The 12,623-nt window shown below is 41.4% G+C and overlaps 1 protein-coding gene across 1 annotated transcript in view; it reads right to left on the minus strand.

Moving 5' to 3' along the window:
- Positions 1 to 12,623, minus strand: part of LOC140732658 (dynein axonemal heavy chain 8-like) — a 952,247-nt gene that overhangs the window by 43,468 nt on the left and 896,156 nt on the right. The window contains exons 83-84 of the mRNA XM_073055351.1: positions 11,433 to 11,585; positions 6,071 to 6,226 (exon numbers count right to left, since the gene is read on the minus strand). Coding sequence (XP_072911452.1) covers positions 6,071 to 6,226; positions 11,433 to 11,585 — 309 coding nt within the window. The remainder of the gene's footprint in view (positions 1 to 6,070; positions 6,227 to 11,432; positions 11,586 to 12,623) is intronic.

The raw sequence follows: 12,623 nt of genomic DNA on the forward strand, positions 1-12,623 counted from the left end.
GTGGGCAAGTTTGCTAGCTGTTGGGGAGCGTTAAAAACAGGGATTCCCAACCTGGGGTCCATGGATCCCTCGGTTAATGGTAGGGGTCCATGGCATTAAAAAGGTTGGGAACCCCTGGTTTAAACTAAATTCATAAGGGTATGGGAACCAGAGTGAGAGGACTGTTGGTTTATAAGCAGAGGCAGTGTGTAGTGAAACTGTCAGGAAGGACAGGCAGATGACAGGGCAAATTTGAAGACAGTGGAGTGAGTTGCAGTGTAAAAGAGGGACAAAATTGAAAAGAATGACAATACAGTACAGTAGCCAGGATGTGGGCTACAAATTACAACGGGAGATAGAAAAGCCATGTTAAAGGGGCAATGTTATAAAACCATAAGAAATAGGAGCAGAATTAGGCCATTCAGCCCATCAAGTCTGCTCAACCATTCCATCATGGCTGATCTCAAATCCCACTCAACCCCATACACCTGCCTTATTACCATATCCTTTGATGCCCTGACCAATCAGGAAACTATCAAATTCTGCCTTAAACATACTCACGGACTTGGCCTCTACCACAGTCTGTGGCAGAGCATTCCACAGATTTACTACTCTCTAGCTAAAGAAATTACTCCTTACCTCTGTTCAAAAGGGTCACCCCTCAATTTTGAGGCTGTTTCCTCTAGTTCTGGATAGGAAACATCCTGTCCACATCCATCCCAACTAGTCCTTTCAACATTCAGTAGGTTTCAATGAGATTCCCCCCCCCCCCCCCCACATTCTTCTAAATTCCAGTCAGTACAGGCTCAAAAATTAATATGTTAACCTTTTCATTCCTGGAATCATCCTCATGAATCTCCTCTAGACTCTCTCCAATGACAACACATCCTTTCTGAGATATGGGGCTCAAAACTGTTGACAATACTCTAAGTATGGCCTGACTAGTGTCTTATAAAGGCTCAGCAGTATCTCCTTGCTTTTATATTCTATCCCTCTTGAAATAAATGCCAACTTGTAATTGCCCTCATTACCACAGACTCAACCTATAAATTAACCTTCTGGGAATCTTGTACTAGGACTCCTAAGTCCCTCTGCACCTTTAACATTTGAATCTTCTCCCCATTCAGATAATAGTCCGCACTATTGTTCCTTTTATCAAAATGCATTATCAAACATTTCTCAACACTGTATTCCAACTGCCACTTTTTTGCCCATTCTTCCAATTTGTCTAAGTCCTGCTGCAATTGCATTGCTTCCTCAGCACTACCTACCCCTCCACCTATCTTCATATCATCCGCAAACTGTGCCACAAAGCTGTCAAATCCATTATCTAAATAATTGACAAACATGTGAAAAGCAGAGGTCCCAATATTGACCCTTGAGGAACACCACTAGTCATCAGCAGCCAACCAGAAAAGGACCCTTTTATCCCACTTGCTGCCTCCTGCCTGTCAGCCATCCATGCCAGTGTCTTTCATGTAAATCCATAGGATTTTATTTTGATAAGCAGCCTCATGTGTGGCACCTCTGAAAATCCAAGTAAGTTACATACACTGCCTCTCTTTTGGCCACCCTGCTTATAATAATAGTCATGGGAGATTTCAATATGCAGGTAGATTGGGAAAATCAGGTTGGTGCTGGATCCCAAGAGAGAATTTGTAGAATGCCTACAAGGTGGCTTTTTAGAGCAGGTTGTGGTTAAACTCATTAGGGGATCAGCTATTCAGGATTGGGTGTTGTGTAATGAACCAGATTTGATTAGGGAACTTTAAAGTGAATTATCGAGGCATAAGAGAGGGGTTGGCTAAAAATGATTGGGAGGGACACTAGAAGGATGATGGCAGAGCAGCAATGGCTGGAGTTTATGGGAGAAATTTGAAAGGTGCAGGATAGCTAAATCCCAAAGAAGAAGCAGTGTTCTAAAGGCAGGATGATGCAACCATGGCTGACAAGGGAAGTCAAAGACAACAAAAAAGCAAAGGAGGGGACGTATAATAGAGAAAAAATTAATGGGAAGTTTGAGGATTGGAAACTTTTAAAAACCAACAGTAGGCAACTAAAAAGCTGTAAAGGGGGGAAAGGCTCAGAAGGTGGTGTTGGTGCACATCGATGACTCTCTGTGGGCTGCAAAAAACTGTATCAGTTTTCCTCTTAAGTATTCTCCGATTGAATTACTTTTGCTGCAATCTGCAGTATGTAAATATCATCTTAACAATGGGCTACAAAATTACATCAATGATCTTTAGATCTCACGACTGACAATCAAATACAGAGCAAAAGTTATGAGCTCCTGTGGAGCAGTTAAGTGCAGTGTCTTTCAGGGTTATTGCCATGGCTGGAAACACGGCAGGAGAGGTGGAATTCTGACCAGGCTGAAGCACAGAGGGATAAGGCCTCCTCTACCCAGCATCTTGTTGGCAAATGTGTAGTTGCTGGAAAATAAGACTGACAATCTCAGGGCAAGGTTGCTGTAACAGAGGCAGATCTCAATTGTTTATTGCATTGAAGCTTGGTTAACTGCAAATACTCCAGGCACAGCTATACATCTAGAAGGTTTCATGGTTTTCAGAATGGATCAAACTGCGAACTCTGGTAAGGAAAAAGGTGGTGGCATGTGCTTTTTAGTCAATTCTTGTTGGTGCATGGACGTTGGGGTTGTGTTGGCCCCTTGTTCCCCTGACTTAGAGCACTGAACGATTAAATGTAGACCATTCTATTTGCCTTGGGAGTTCTCAACCATGATCCTGACTGCAGTTTGTGTATCACCAGTGGCCAATTATAAGCAAGCACTCGCAAAACTGCATGATGTTGTCTTCAGGCAAGAAACGGCCCATCCCGACATATTTCAAATTATAGTCAGCAACTTTGACCAGGGCTGTTTGAAGAAAACCCTGCCCAATTATCACCAGCACATAACCCTGTTGCACTAGAAATTCCAAAACATTAGACCACATTGTACCCTGGATAATGGACTACCTGATTGGCAGACCACCACATGTGTGGTTTCAGAGCTGTATGTCAGACATGGCTATAAGCAGTGCTGGGGCCCCACAAGGGACTGCATTGGATCCCTTCCGGCTTACTCTGTACACCTCAGACTTTAGATAAAACATTGAGTCATGTCATCTCAATTCTCTGAAGACTCAGCAATAGTTGGGTGTATAAAGGGAGGACAGGAGGATGAATAGAGGGCTCTGTTGGAGGGCTTTGTCAAATGTTGCAAGCTGAATCATCTGCAGCTCAACACTAGTAAGACAAAAGAAATAGTGATGGATTTTAGGAAGACTAAGCCAGCATTGCTCCCTGTTACTATTGATGGTGAGGATTTACAGGTACCTGGGGGTGCTCCTGGATGACAGACTTGAGTGGAGCACCAACACAGAGGCTGTGTACAAGAAGGGCCAGAGTGGCCTCTACTTCCTGAGGAAACTGAGGTCCTTTGGAGTATGCAGGCCTTCCCTTCACATGTTTTGCCAGTCTGTTGTTGCCAGTACAGTGCGGTGTTGTGCTGGGGCAATGGCATCAACAGGTGATTAGAAAGGCTGACTCTGATATAGGAGTCAAACTGGATGCACTGGAGGCCGTGGTAGAACAAAGGACCCTTCAGAAAATCCTAGCAATTCTGGACACCATTTCTCACCTTCTGCATGCTACCTTGGCTGAAAAGAGGAACACTTTTAGTAATAAACTAAGACAACTGCATTGCTCCAAAGAGTGTTATATGAGGTCATTCTTACTATCGGTCAACCTATAGCTGGGGAAGTGATAACTCCCTCCTGTTAGACTGCTTGTGGTAATTCATTTTTTAAATTCTCTCTACTTCTCTTCTAATATCTATATCTGTGCACTTGTAATGCTACTGTGACACTGGGATCTTTGGGATCAATAAATATCTATCTATTGATCTACACAATAATAATGAATGCCTATTGTTCCTTTCTGAGATCACATTTGGCAAGTCAGATCATTTGTCTGTACTCCCACTACCTGCATACAGACGGAGCCTAAAAAGCAAGGCTCCAGATATCAAGAAAACTAAGAAATGGTTGCAGGAGGCAGAGAAACGGTTACAGGATTGCCTTGAGTCAGTGGACTGGATCATATTCAAGAACTCACCAGGGTCATAACAGACTTTATTATAACAGCAGAAGAATGGGGTTGAAAGGGAAATGGATCAGCCTTGATGAAATGGCAGAGCAGATTCGATGGGCCGAATTGCATAATTCTGTTCCTAAGTCTTACGGTCTAATCGCATCACAATTTACAATGACCAATTAATCTACTAATTGCTTGGTCTTTGAAGCGTGGGAGGAAAGTGAAATACCTGGAGGAAACCCATGTGCTCACAGGGGTGATGTACAAACTTCTTGCAGACAGCGTTAGAATTGATCTCCAAACTGCAATGCCCCAAGCTGTAAAAGTCACGCTAACTGCTTTGCTACTGTGGTGCTCTACAACAATTTACCACAAGAACTTTTTATATTTCAGTGATATCTTCTCTCATTCTTATAAACTCACAATGATGTAGGCCAATCTTCTTAAGGACATACTATGGTTAATGGTTTAAGAAGTTAATGGAGTAATCTTTTAGCTGGTACAAATTATAACAGGTACTGGAAGGAATGATTTGTTTATTATAGAGAACTGAACATTGATCAAGTAGTTAATTTGTCCTCACTAGGGTTAAGCCTCTCAAATATTGCCTGGGCAGCTATCATTGAGGCAGTGGAGACAGTTTAGAATATAGAATGTAGAATTGTACAGCATAGTACAGGACCTTTGGGCCATGACATGGTGCTGACCTTTTAACCTACTCCAAGATCAATCCAATGCTTTCCTCTCACATAGCCCTTAATTTTTCTTTCATATATGTGCCTATCTAGGAGCATCTTCAATGTCCCTAATGTACCTGCCTCTATCACCACCCTTGGCACACATTCCACACATCCACTAATCTCTATATTAAAAATCTGTTTGCCCCCCCCCCCATACTTTCTTCAAGTCACTTCAAGTCCTCTCATCTTAGCCATTTCTGCCTTGGGAAAAAGGTGCCTGGCTGTCCACTCTATCAAGTCACGTCTCATCTTACTTCACTCCAAAAAGAAAAGTTCTAGCTTGCTCAACCTTTCCTCATAAGACATGCTCCTATTTCATTACTTCTGTTCTATGTACCTTGGAAACAATGTGAAGGCATATAGGAATCAGCATCAAAGTCCTTCATTACAGGATCTTTAGCATTTAACCACTCTAAGGCCATAGTTTTTATAAGCTTCTGGTCAATTGTGAGGACTGGCAATGGGAGTACTATCAAAGCAAGTGGTATTGAAAATGATCATTGTGCAGCACTTGACTTGCAAATGTTACTTCAACATCTAAGCCTAAACATTATGCAGGTCTGCTGCACGCAGGATTAGACAACTTCCTTACTTCAATATTTGCACATGGGAATCTCGGTGGATTTGATGGAATATAGATTTCTCAATGCTATGCCCACACCTGTGTTATTTGTGGTGACACCTGATGTAATTGTAATATTAATAGATGACTAAATGGTGCAGTAGAAAGATAAGCTTTCAATGAAGATGGTTTGGCAGTGACAATAACTTGGTCAGAGTTAAACAACACAAATAGATTTAAAATTCAGATGGAAGTTGTCAATATACCTCATAATAATTGAGATGTAATGGAAAGTATGCACATTTGCAGAGATTAATAGAACATGTGTTGGAAAACAGTGTTGTTATAATAGAAGATTTCATATTGACTGGGATAACTGGAAAAAGCCAAAGAATTTCTAGAATGTGTTGGCAATTTTATTTTAGAACAAATGATCTGATTTTTTTTTTCTGTCTGGTACAACTAGGTTATCAAACAGAAAGAAGGGTCAGTTAGATATTCAGAACCAAGAAAGGCATGTTAAATGGAAGTAGGTGGGTAATACCCACCTGATTAGCTTTCATATGCAGAAACACTTACCACCACCAACTATATTTCACAGTATGAAATCGAAGGCTTTCAGGAATGTGACCAATGAGTGTACATCTAGAATACATAATCAGAGTACAATAACGTTGTGTGTGGGCTCAGTTACCTGGACAGTGGTGTGTAGGAAAGCGACTGCATACATTAGTGGTTTCCACATGGGCAGGTTGGAGTATTCTATTTGGTCTTGTGTGATTCCAGTAAATGTTCTTTTCAGTCCTGCATGCACACCTTGAGGCGGTTCATTGGTGAATTTGATAGAAGACTGCAAAATGGAAAATATAAATTAATTATCAGTTAACAATGAAAGTGATGCCACAAAAGCAAAATACTGCAGATGTTAGAAATCTGAAATTTAAAAAATTCCTTAAAACTTGGTCAGGCACCATTAGTAGAGGAAAAAATGAAGTTAATATTTGTTATGATTTTTTCATTGGAACTGAATCTTATGAGCTTCTCATTCTAACTCAAATGTGAGACTGCTACCACTGAATTACAGTCATACATCTTTGAAAAAGGCCCTTCAGTTCAACTGGTACATGCTGACCAAGATTCCCATCTTCTATGCTACTTTTATTTGCTTGCATTTGGCCCTATCCCTCTAAACATTTGCCATCCATGTTCCTGTCCTTTAAAAGTTGTCATTCTACCTGCCTCAACCACTTCCTCTGACAGCTCATTCCATATACCAAGCACTGTCTGAGTCAAGGTCGCCCCTCTCACCTTAAACTTACGCCCTCCTGATTCCTCAACCCTGAGAAAAAGACAATATGCATTCACCCTGTCTATCTTTGCCCTCATACCTGTGTAAGATTACCCCTCATTCTCCTATGCTCCACCTGCTCAACCTCTCTTCATAACTTAGCCCCTCAAGTCCTGGCAGCATTCTCATAAATCTCCTCTGAACACAATATTCCAAATGTGGCCTCACCAACATATTGTGCAACTGTAACATAACTTTCAAACTTCTACACTCGACACTCTGACTGACGAAGACCAGAATGCCAAAGGTCTTCTTCACCACTCTTTCTACCTGTGAGCCACATTCAAGGAAACATGCACTTCAAGGTCCCTCTGTTCAACAATTCTCCACAGTACCCTGTGAATGTTCTACCTTGATTTGTCTTCCCAAAATACAACATTTATCCAAATTAAACTCCATTTGCCATTCCTCAGCCCACGTACACAGCTGATCAAGTTGCCTAACCACCTTCACTGACAATGACACCACCTATTTTAGTGCCATCTTCAAACTTGCTCCTCACATTTCATACATTCTCATCTAAATCATTGATACACAGTTCGTGACATATAGCAAAGGGCCTATCACCAAACCCTGGAGAATATCACTTGTCATGGGCCTCCAGTCCAAAAAAATAACCTTCCATCATCATTCTCTGCTTCTAACCATCAAGCCAGTTGTGTTCCAATTAGCTAGCTCTCCCTGGATCCCAGGAAATATAACTTTCCATAGCAGCCTACCATGTGGAGTCTTATCAACGGATTTACTTAAGTCCATGTAGACCACATCTACAGCCTTACCTTCATTGACCTTGAAGCTACAAAGTTAAGCCTTTCAAGGTCCAGTGGAGGCACAAGCACATTGAATCTACAATTTTGTGGGGTTAAGAGAGAAAAGATCATGAATGGAGGTAGTGGTTCCCTCCAGGATTACCATGTTATGAGCTGAGCAACATTTGGTTGCAATGGTACAGGACAAGAAGAGAAAAAATTCCAAGTTGATCTGGTGAAATGTTGATGTATTTCACTGACAATTTTGTCTCATTCACTAACATTATCCTGTCTGTATCCTGAGATCACAAAAGAGAATCCAACTCAAGAACTCATCTTGACTGTCCTACAGTTATTTAAAAAAACTAAATTTGATTAAGAATTATAGATTTCTGTGAATAGCTGAATCCTAAAGATTAAGGTCTAAAAATTTATGGAGCTCAAATTTCTTGCAGATAGGAGCAAAGGTGAGAGCAGGAAGGAGTTAAAGAGCAAGTTTTGATGCTGGTGAGTTCTACACTGCACAGGAACAAGAGTGGGAAGGATTTAAAGAATTACTCTCTTTGTTGGTGAGTTTCACTTTACAGGAGTGACAGTGGGTAGCACCTAAAAGACAAGTCTTGTTGCTGGTAAGTTTCAGGAGCATGAGCAGGAAAGAGTTAAAAGACCAAGCCTTGGTGATTGGCTAATTGGGCAGCAGATGCCAATAGGAAGAAAACAAGCTCAATTGGAGTGGTTTGGTGTAAGAATGGGGCCTTGAGGTTTTAGTTCAAGAGGTTTCAGTGAGATGAGGTGGAGTAAGCAATTGAAGGGTAAGTTGAGGTCTCTTTCTTATTGCACAGCTACAGCAATGGTATGTTTCTCTTGCAGAATGTGGGAAGTCTGGGAGATCTTTGGTGTCCTGTTTGGGCTTGAGATTGTGAGAGCTGTTGGCTTGTGGATTGTGAGTATGAGATTTGAAAAAAAAAACAATTGGGGGCCAAGTAGGACATTCACAGGCTTGAGATTGTGAATGCCATTGGCTTGTGGCTTGTGAGTATGTGCCATGTGCTAGTGAGACTAGAAATAGGAAGATAGCATAGTTTAACACATTTAACACAGTTTTATTGTTTAAGGAGATGATGCAGGAGGGAAGGCTTCATGTTTTTGGATCTTTAGGCTCTCTTCCAGGGACAGTGGGTGTGTAGAGATGAGATGGCTTACATCTGACATGGAAGTAAACTTATATTCTTGGGAAGTCCACAGCATTCTGACGGGGTTGGGTTAGCAGTCAAAAGTTGTGGAAAAGAACAGTACCAATGCCATTGCTTTTTTTAAAAAAAAAAGTGTAGGTCCTGAAGAGTAAATATTGGCAGTCAAGAAGGAATCCAAAAAAGGAGAACCTCAAGGGCAGTAATCTCTGGATTGTTGCCTGTGGCACATGCTAGTGAGGGTATGAATAGGATTATATGCCAGATAAATATGTGGCTGAAGATTTTGGTGTAGGTTTCAGATTTGTGGATCATTGGGATCTCTTGTGGTGAAGACATAACATGTACAAAAAGGGATAAGTTCCACCTAAACTCAGAGGGGCCAACGTCCTTTTGGTTAGATTTATTAGAGCTAATGGGGTGGTTTTAAACAAGATTGGCACAGGGATGGAAACAATAGTGTTAGTTCAAGTGATGAAACAGTTGTGGTAAAGGTAGATGTAATGATAGGGCATAAATGTAGTCAGTTGGATGGGTTTAATTGTTTACTTTAATGTGAGAACTATTAAGAGTAAAAGTGAACTGAGAGCATGGATTAATACAGGAACTTGGTTGTCACAGGCAGGATTGGCTGCTTGATGTTCGTTGTTTAGATGCTTTGAAAGGAATAGGGGAGGGGGGTTAAAGAAGACGGGAGTGGTGTTGCTAATCAGGGATAGTATCACAGTTGCAGAAAGGGAGGATGTCATAGAAGGAAATTCTATTGAGGGATTGTTGGTGGATGTCAGAAATAGGAAGGGAGCATTTGGGGTTCTATAACACCCCAATAGCCACTGAGACAATAAGAAGCACGTAACTAAACAGACTTTTGCAAAGATGCAAATATAACATGGTTGATGTCATAGGTGAATTCAGCTTGCTAATATTGACTGGCGCGTCCTTAGTCCAAAAGGCTTAGATGAGGCAGAATTTGTTAGGTGTGTCTGGGAAGGATTCCTGACAATATGTGGATAGGCCAATAATAGGCAAAGCCATACTGGATCTAGTACTAGATTATAGAGCTCTTGATGCAAAAGCATTTTGGAGACAGTAACTACAACTCCCTGAACTTAAGCACATGGAGACACATGAAGCTATGGACAAAGATAGGAACAGACGATATGGAAAGGTGATTACTTGGGGAAGGGCAAATTATGATGGTAATAGGCAGGAACTTGGGAGCATAAATTGGGAACAGATGTTCTTAATGAAATACACAGCAGAAAAGTGAAGGTTGGTTAGCATGCGGTTCGAGAAGGGGAGTGAGAAGGATTAAGATAAACCCCAAGCTGTTCTACACGTATGAGGAACAGAACATGACTAGATTGAGGGGAGGATCACATAAAACTAAAGGGAGAAATGTGTTTAGGATGATGGTGAAATTTGGTAGCTCGGGATGAGGCATTTGAACGGGGGCGTATATAAATGCGAGCACTCCCAGAAGGAAACACCAACAACTGCGCACTGGGGATGCCACCTCCACTGGTGATGAAATGTCTGCAAGCTAATTGCCAAGCTTGGTGAACACTGCAAAGAGGAAATGAGTCTGGAGGAAGAGGAGGGGGAAGCCATTAATGAATATATTGCGTCAGTGTTTACCAGGGAGAGGTCAACATAGAACAAGTTAATGTGCTGGATCATATTGAGGTTAATAGGAGGAGTATTGGAGCTTCTGGAAAAACATTGGGACGGTTAAGTCCCCAGGGGCAGGCTAGATACACCCCACATTACTATGGGAAGTGAGGGAAGAGATTGCTGAGTCTTTAGTGGTGACTTTTGAGCCATCACTGGCCATAGGAGTAGTACCAGATGATTGGAAGGTGGCAAATGTAGTTCCTTTGTTCAAACAGGGAGTAGGGATAACCTTGGGAATTACAGACTGGAGAGCCAAACATCAATGGTGGGCATATTATTGGAGAAGATTCTTAGAGACAGAATATGCAAGCATTTGGAGAAGCATAGTCTTATGAGAGATAGTCAACATAGTTTAGTGAAGGACAGGCTGTGTTTCACGACCCTACTTGAATTCTTTGAGGCACGCTCAGAAATTCAAGAGGCATGGAGTCCATGGAAACATGGCTGTGTAGATTTGGAATTGGCTTACCTGCAGCATACAGGATGGTAATAGATACAGCATATTTTACCTGGAGGTTGGAGATTAGTGTTGTTCCGCAGGGATCTGTTCTGGGATCCCTACTCTTTCTGATATTTGTAAATGACTTGGATATGGAAGGACAGGTTAGCAAGCTTGCAGATATGTTGGCTGATGATGATGTGGAAGCTTGTTGTAGGCCACAAAGGGACATAGATAAGATGCAGAGTTCGGCAGAGAAATGGTAGATAGAGTTTAATCCAGAAAAGTGTGAAATGATGCACTTTGGAAGATAAACCTTGAAGTTGGGAGTACCAGGTTAATAGAAAGATTCCTAGAATTCTATAATTTGTTATAATCCCTATATTGACCTGTGAGAGCAAATGAGAATTGGGGAAAGGACACCCCTTTGACTCTGCCTCAATGCATCCCTTGGCCCTGTAAGTAATCCCACAGTTATGGCTGTAACTGGTATTCCATTGGTGGATTGTAGGTAACACAAGTATCTTGAATGCTCAACAAATTCCATAATCATTCTGAACCAGAGGTTACATCTCAGAGCAATCTAAGGCAACTGTGAATCTAATTCACTTTACTTGCTCCCCAACCTGCTGCTGGTTCACAGTACAGCTACTAACCTGTAGCAGTGTGATGGGAAACTTCGGATGTGGTTCAGTGGTGATCCACACTCGGAAAGATTCATTCACATTCTCGCTTGTATTCAGAATCTCCAAGAGCTCATCCATAAACTCCAGACCCAAGTGGCAGTTTTGCAGCAAGACCCATCCACCCTGTGGTGTGTAAAACAAAAGTAAGTTTATCCAGACTGAGAAAACTTTGGGAATTACTGTAGATCACTCATAACACTTCAATGACTATAAAGATTAGAAAAAAAGAGCATGTAGTACTATGCTGAAACCTGCAGAATGTTATGGTTTTGAATGAATTGATTGATTTGGTGAATGATGTTTTGAAAGGTTTATATTGTATAAAGAGAGAAGCCACTTTTTTTAGTGAAATAGATAAAGCTAGGAATTTCCCTGAGGAGCTCCTATCAGACTGATATTTTATCCCTGGAGGTGACGGAAGCGGGGCTTTCTGCAAACTTCTAGGAAAGTGAGTGGAGCTGCAGCAGCTTCAAGGATTTTCCTGGACCAAGTCTCACAAAAGTTAATAACTGCTGTACATGCTGCAAACCTGATATAAAGACAGAAATACTTTATAAAGTACAGCCCATACAGCATCTGTGTAGAGAACAGAATCCAGAGAACAGAATCCAGACAACCAGCATTATGAGAAGGTGGGTGGTGAGGAGTTTGTTTAGGCTTTGTCACAGATTTTTAAATAATTGCTTGTCAGATTAGGAAACCTAACCAAAAATATTCTAAGGAACATAATCATCTGCTGTCATAGTAATAGTGCCATGCAACACAGAAATGCCATTTGGTGTGCCATGTCTGTGTCAACATCAAGCATCTACTGTACCTGTACTAATTTCATCTATCAGAATTTGTACTGTAGCCCATTATGCTTTGATTTGATTGGTCAACCAAGTATTCTGAAAAGTGAGAATACTTGTTATCAAGTAGTACATTCCACCTCAACCAGTTTCTGGATGATAAATTCCTTCCTTAAATCCTCTCCAAACTTGTAACTCCTCACCTTAAACCTATGCTTTTAAATTTTATACCATGGAGAGCAGTTTCTCACTTTGTTCCCTATCTATGCCTCCATTGATCCAAGAAAATCCCAGCCTATCCTGTCCCATTGTTGCAGTCAGTTGTACCGCACAGAAACAGGCCCTATAGCCCATCACGTCCAAGTCACCT

This window comes from Hemitrygon akajei, chromosome 9 (assembly GCF_048418815.1).
Source record: "Hemitrygon akajei chromosome 9, sHemAka1.3, whole genome shotgun sequence".
Taxonomy (NCBI): Eukaryota; Metazoa; Chordata; class Chondrichthyes; order Myliobatiformes; family Dasyatidae; genus Hemitrygon; species Hemitrygon akajei.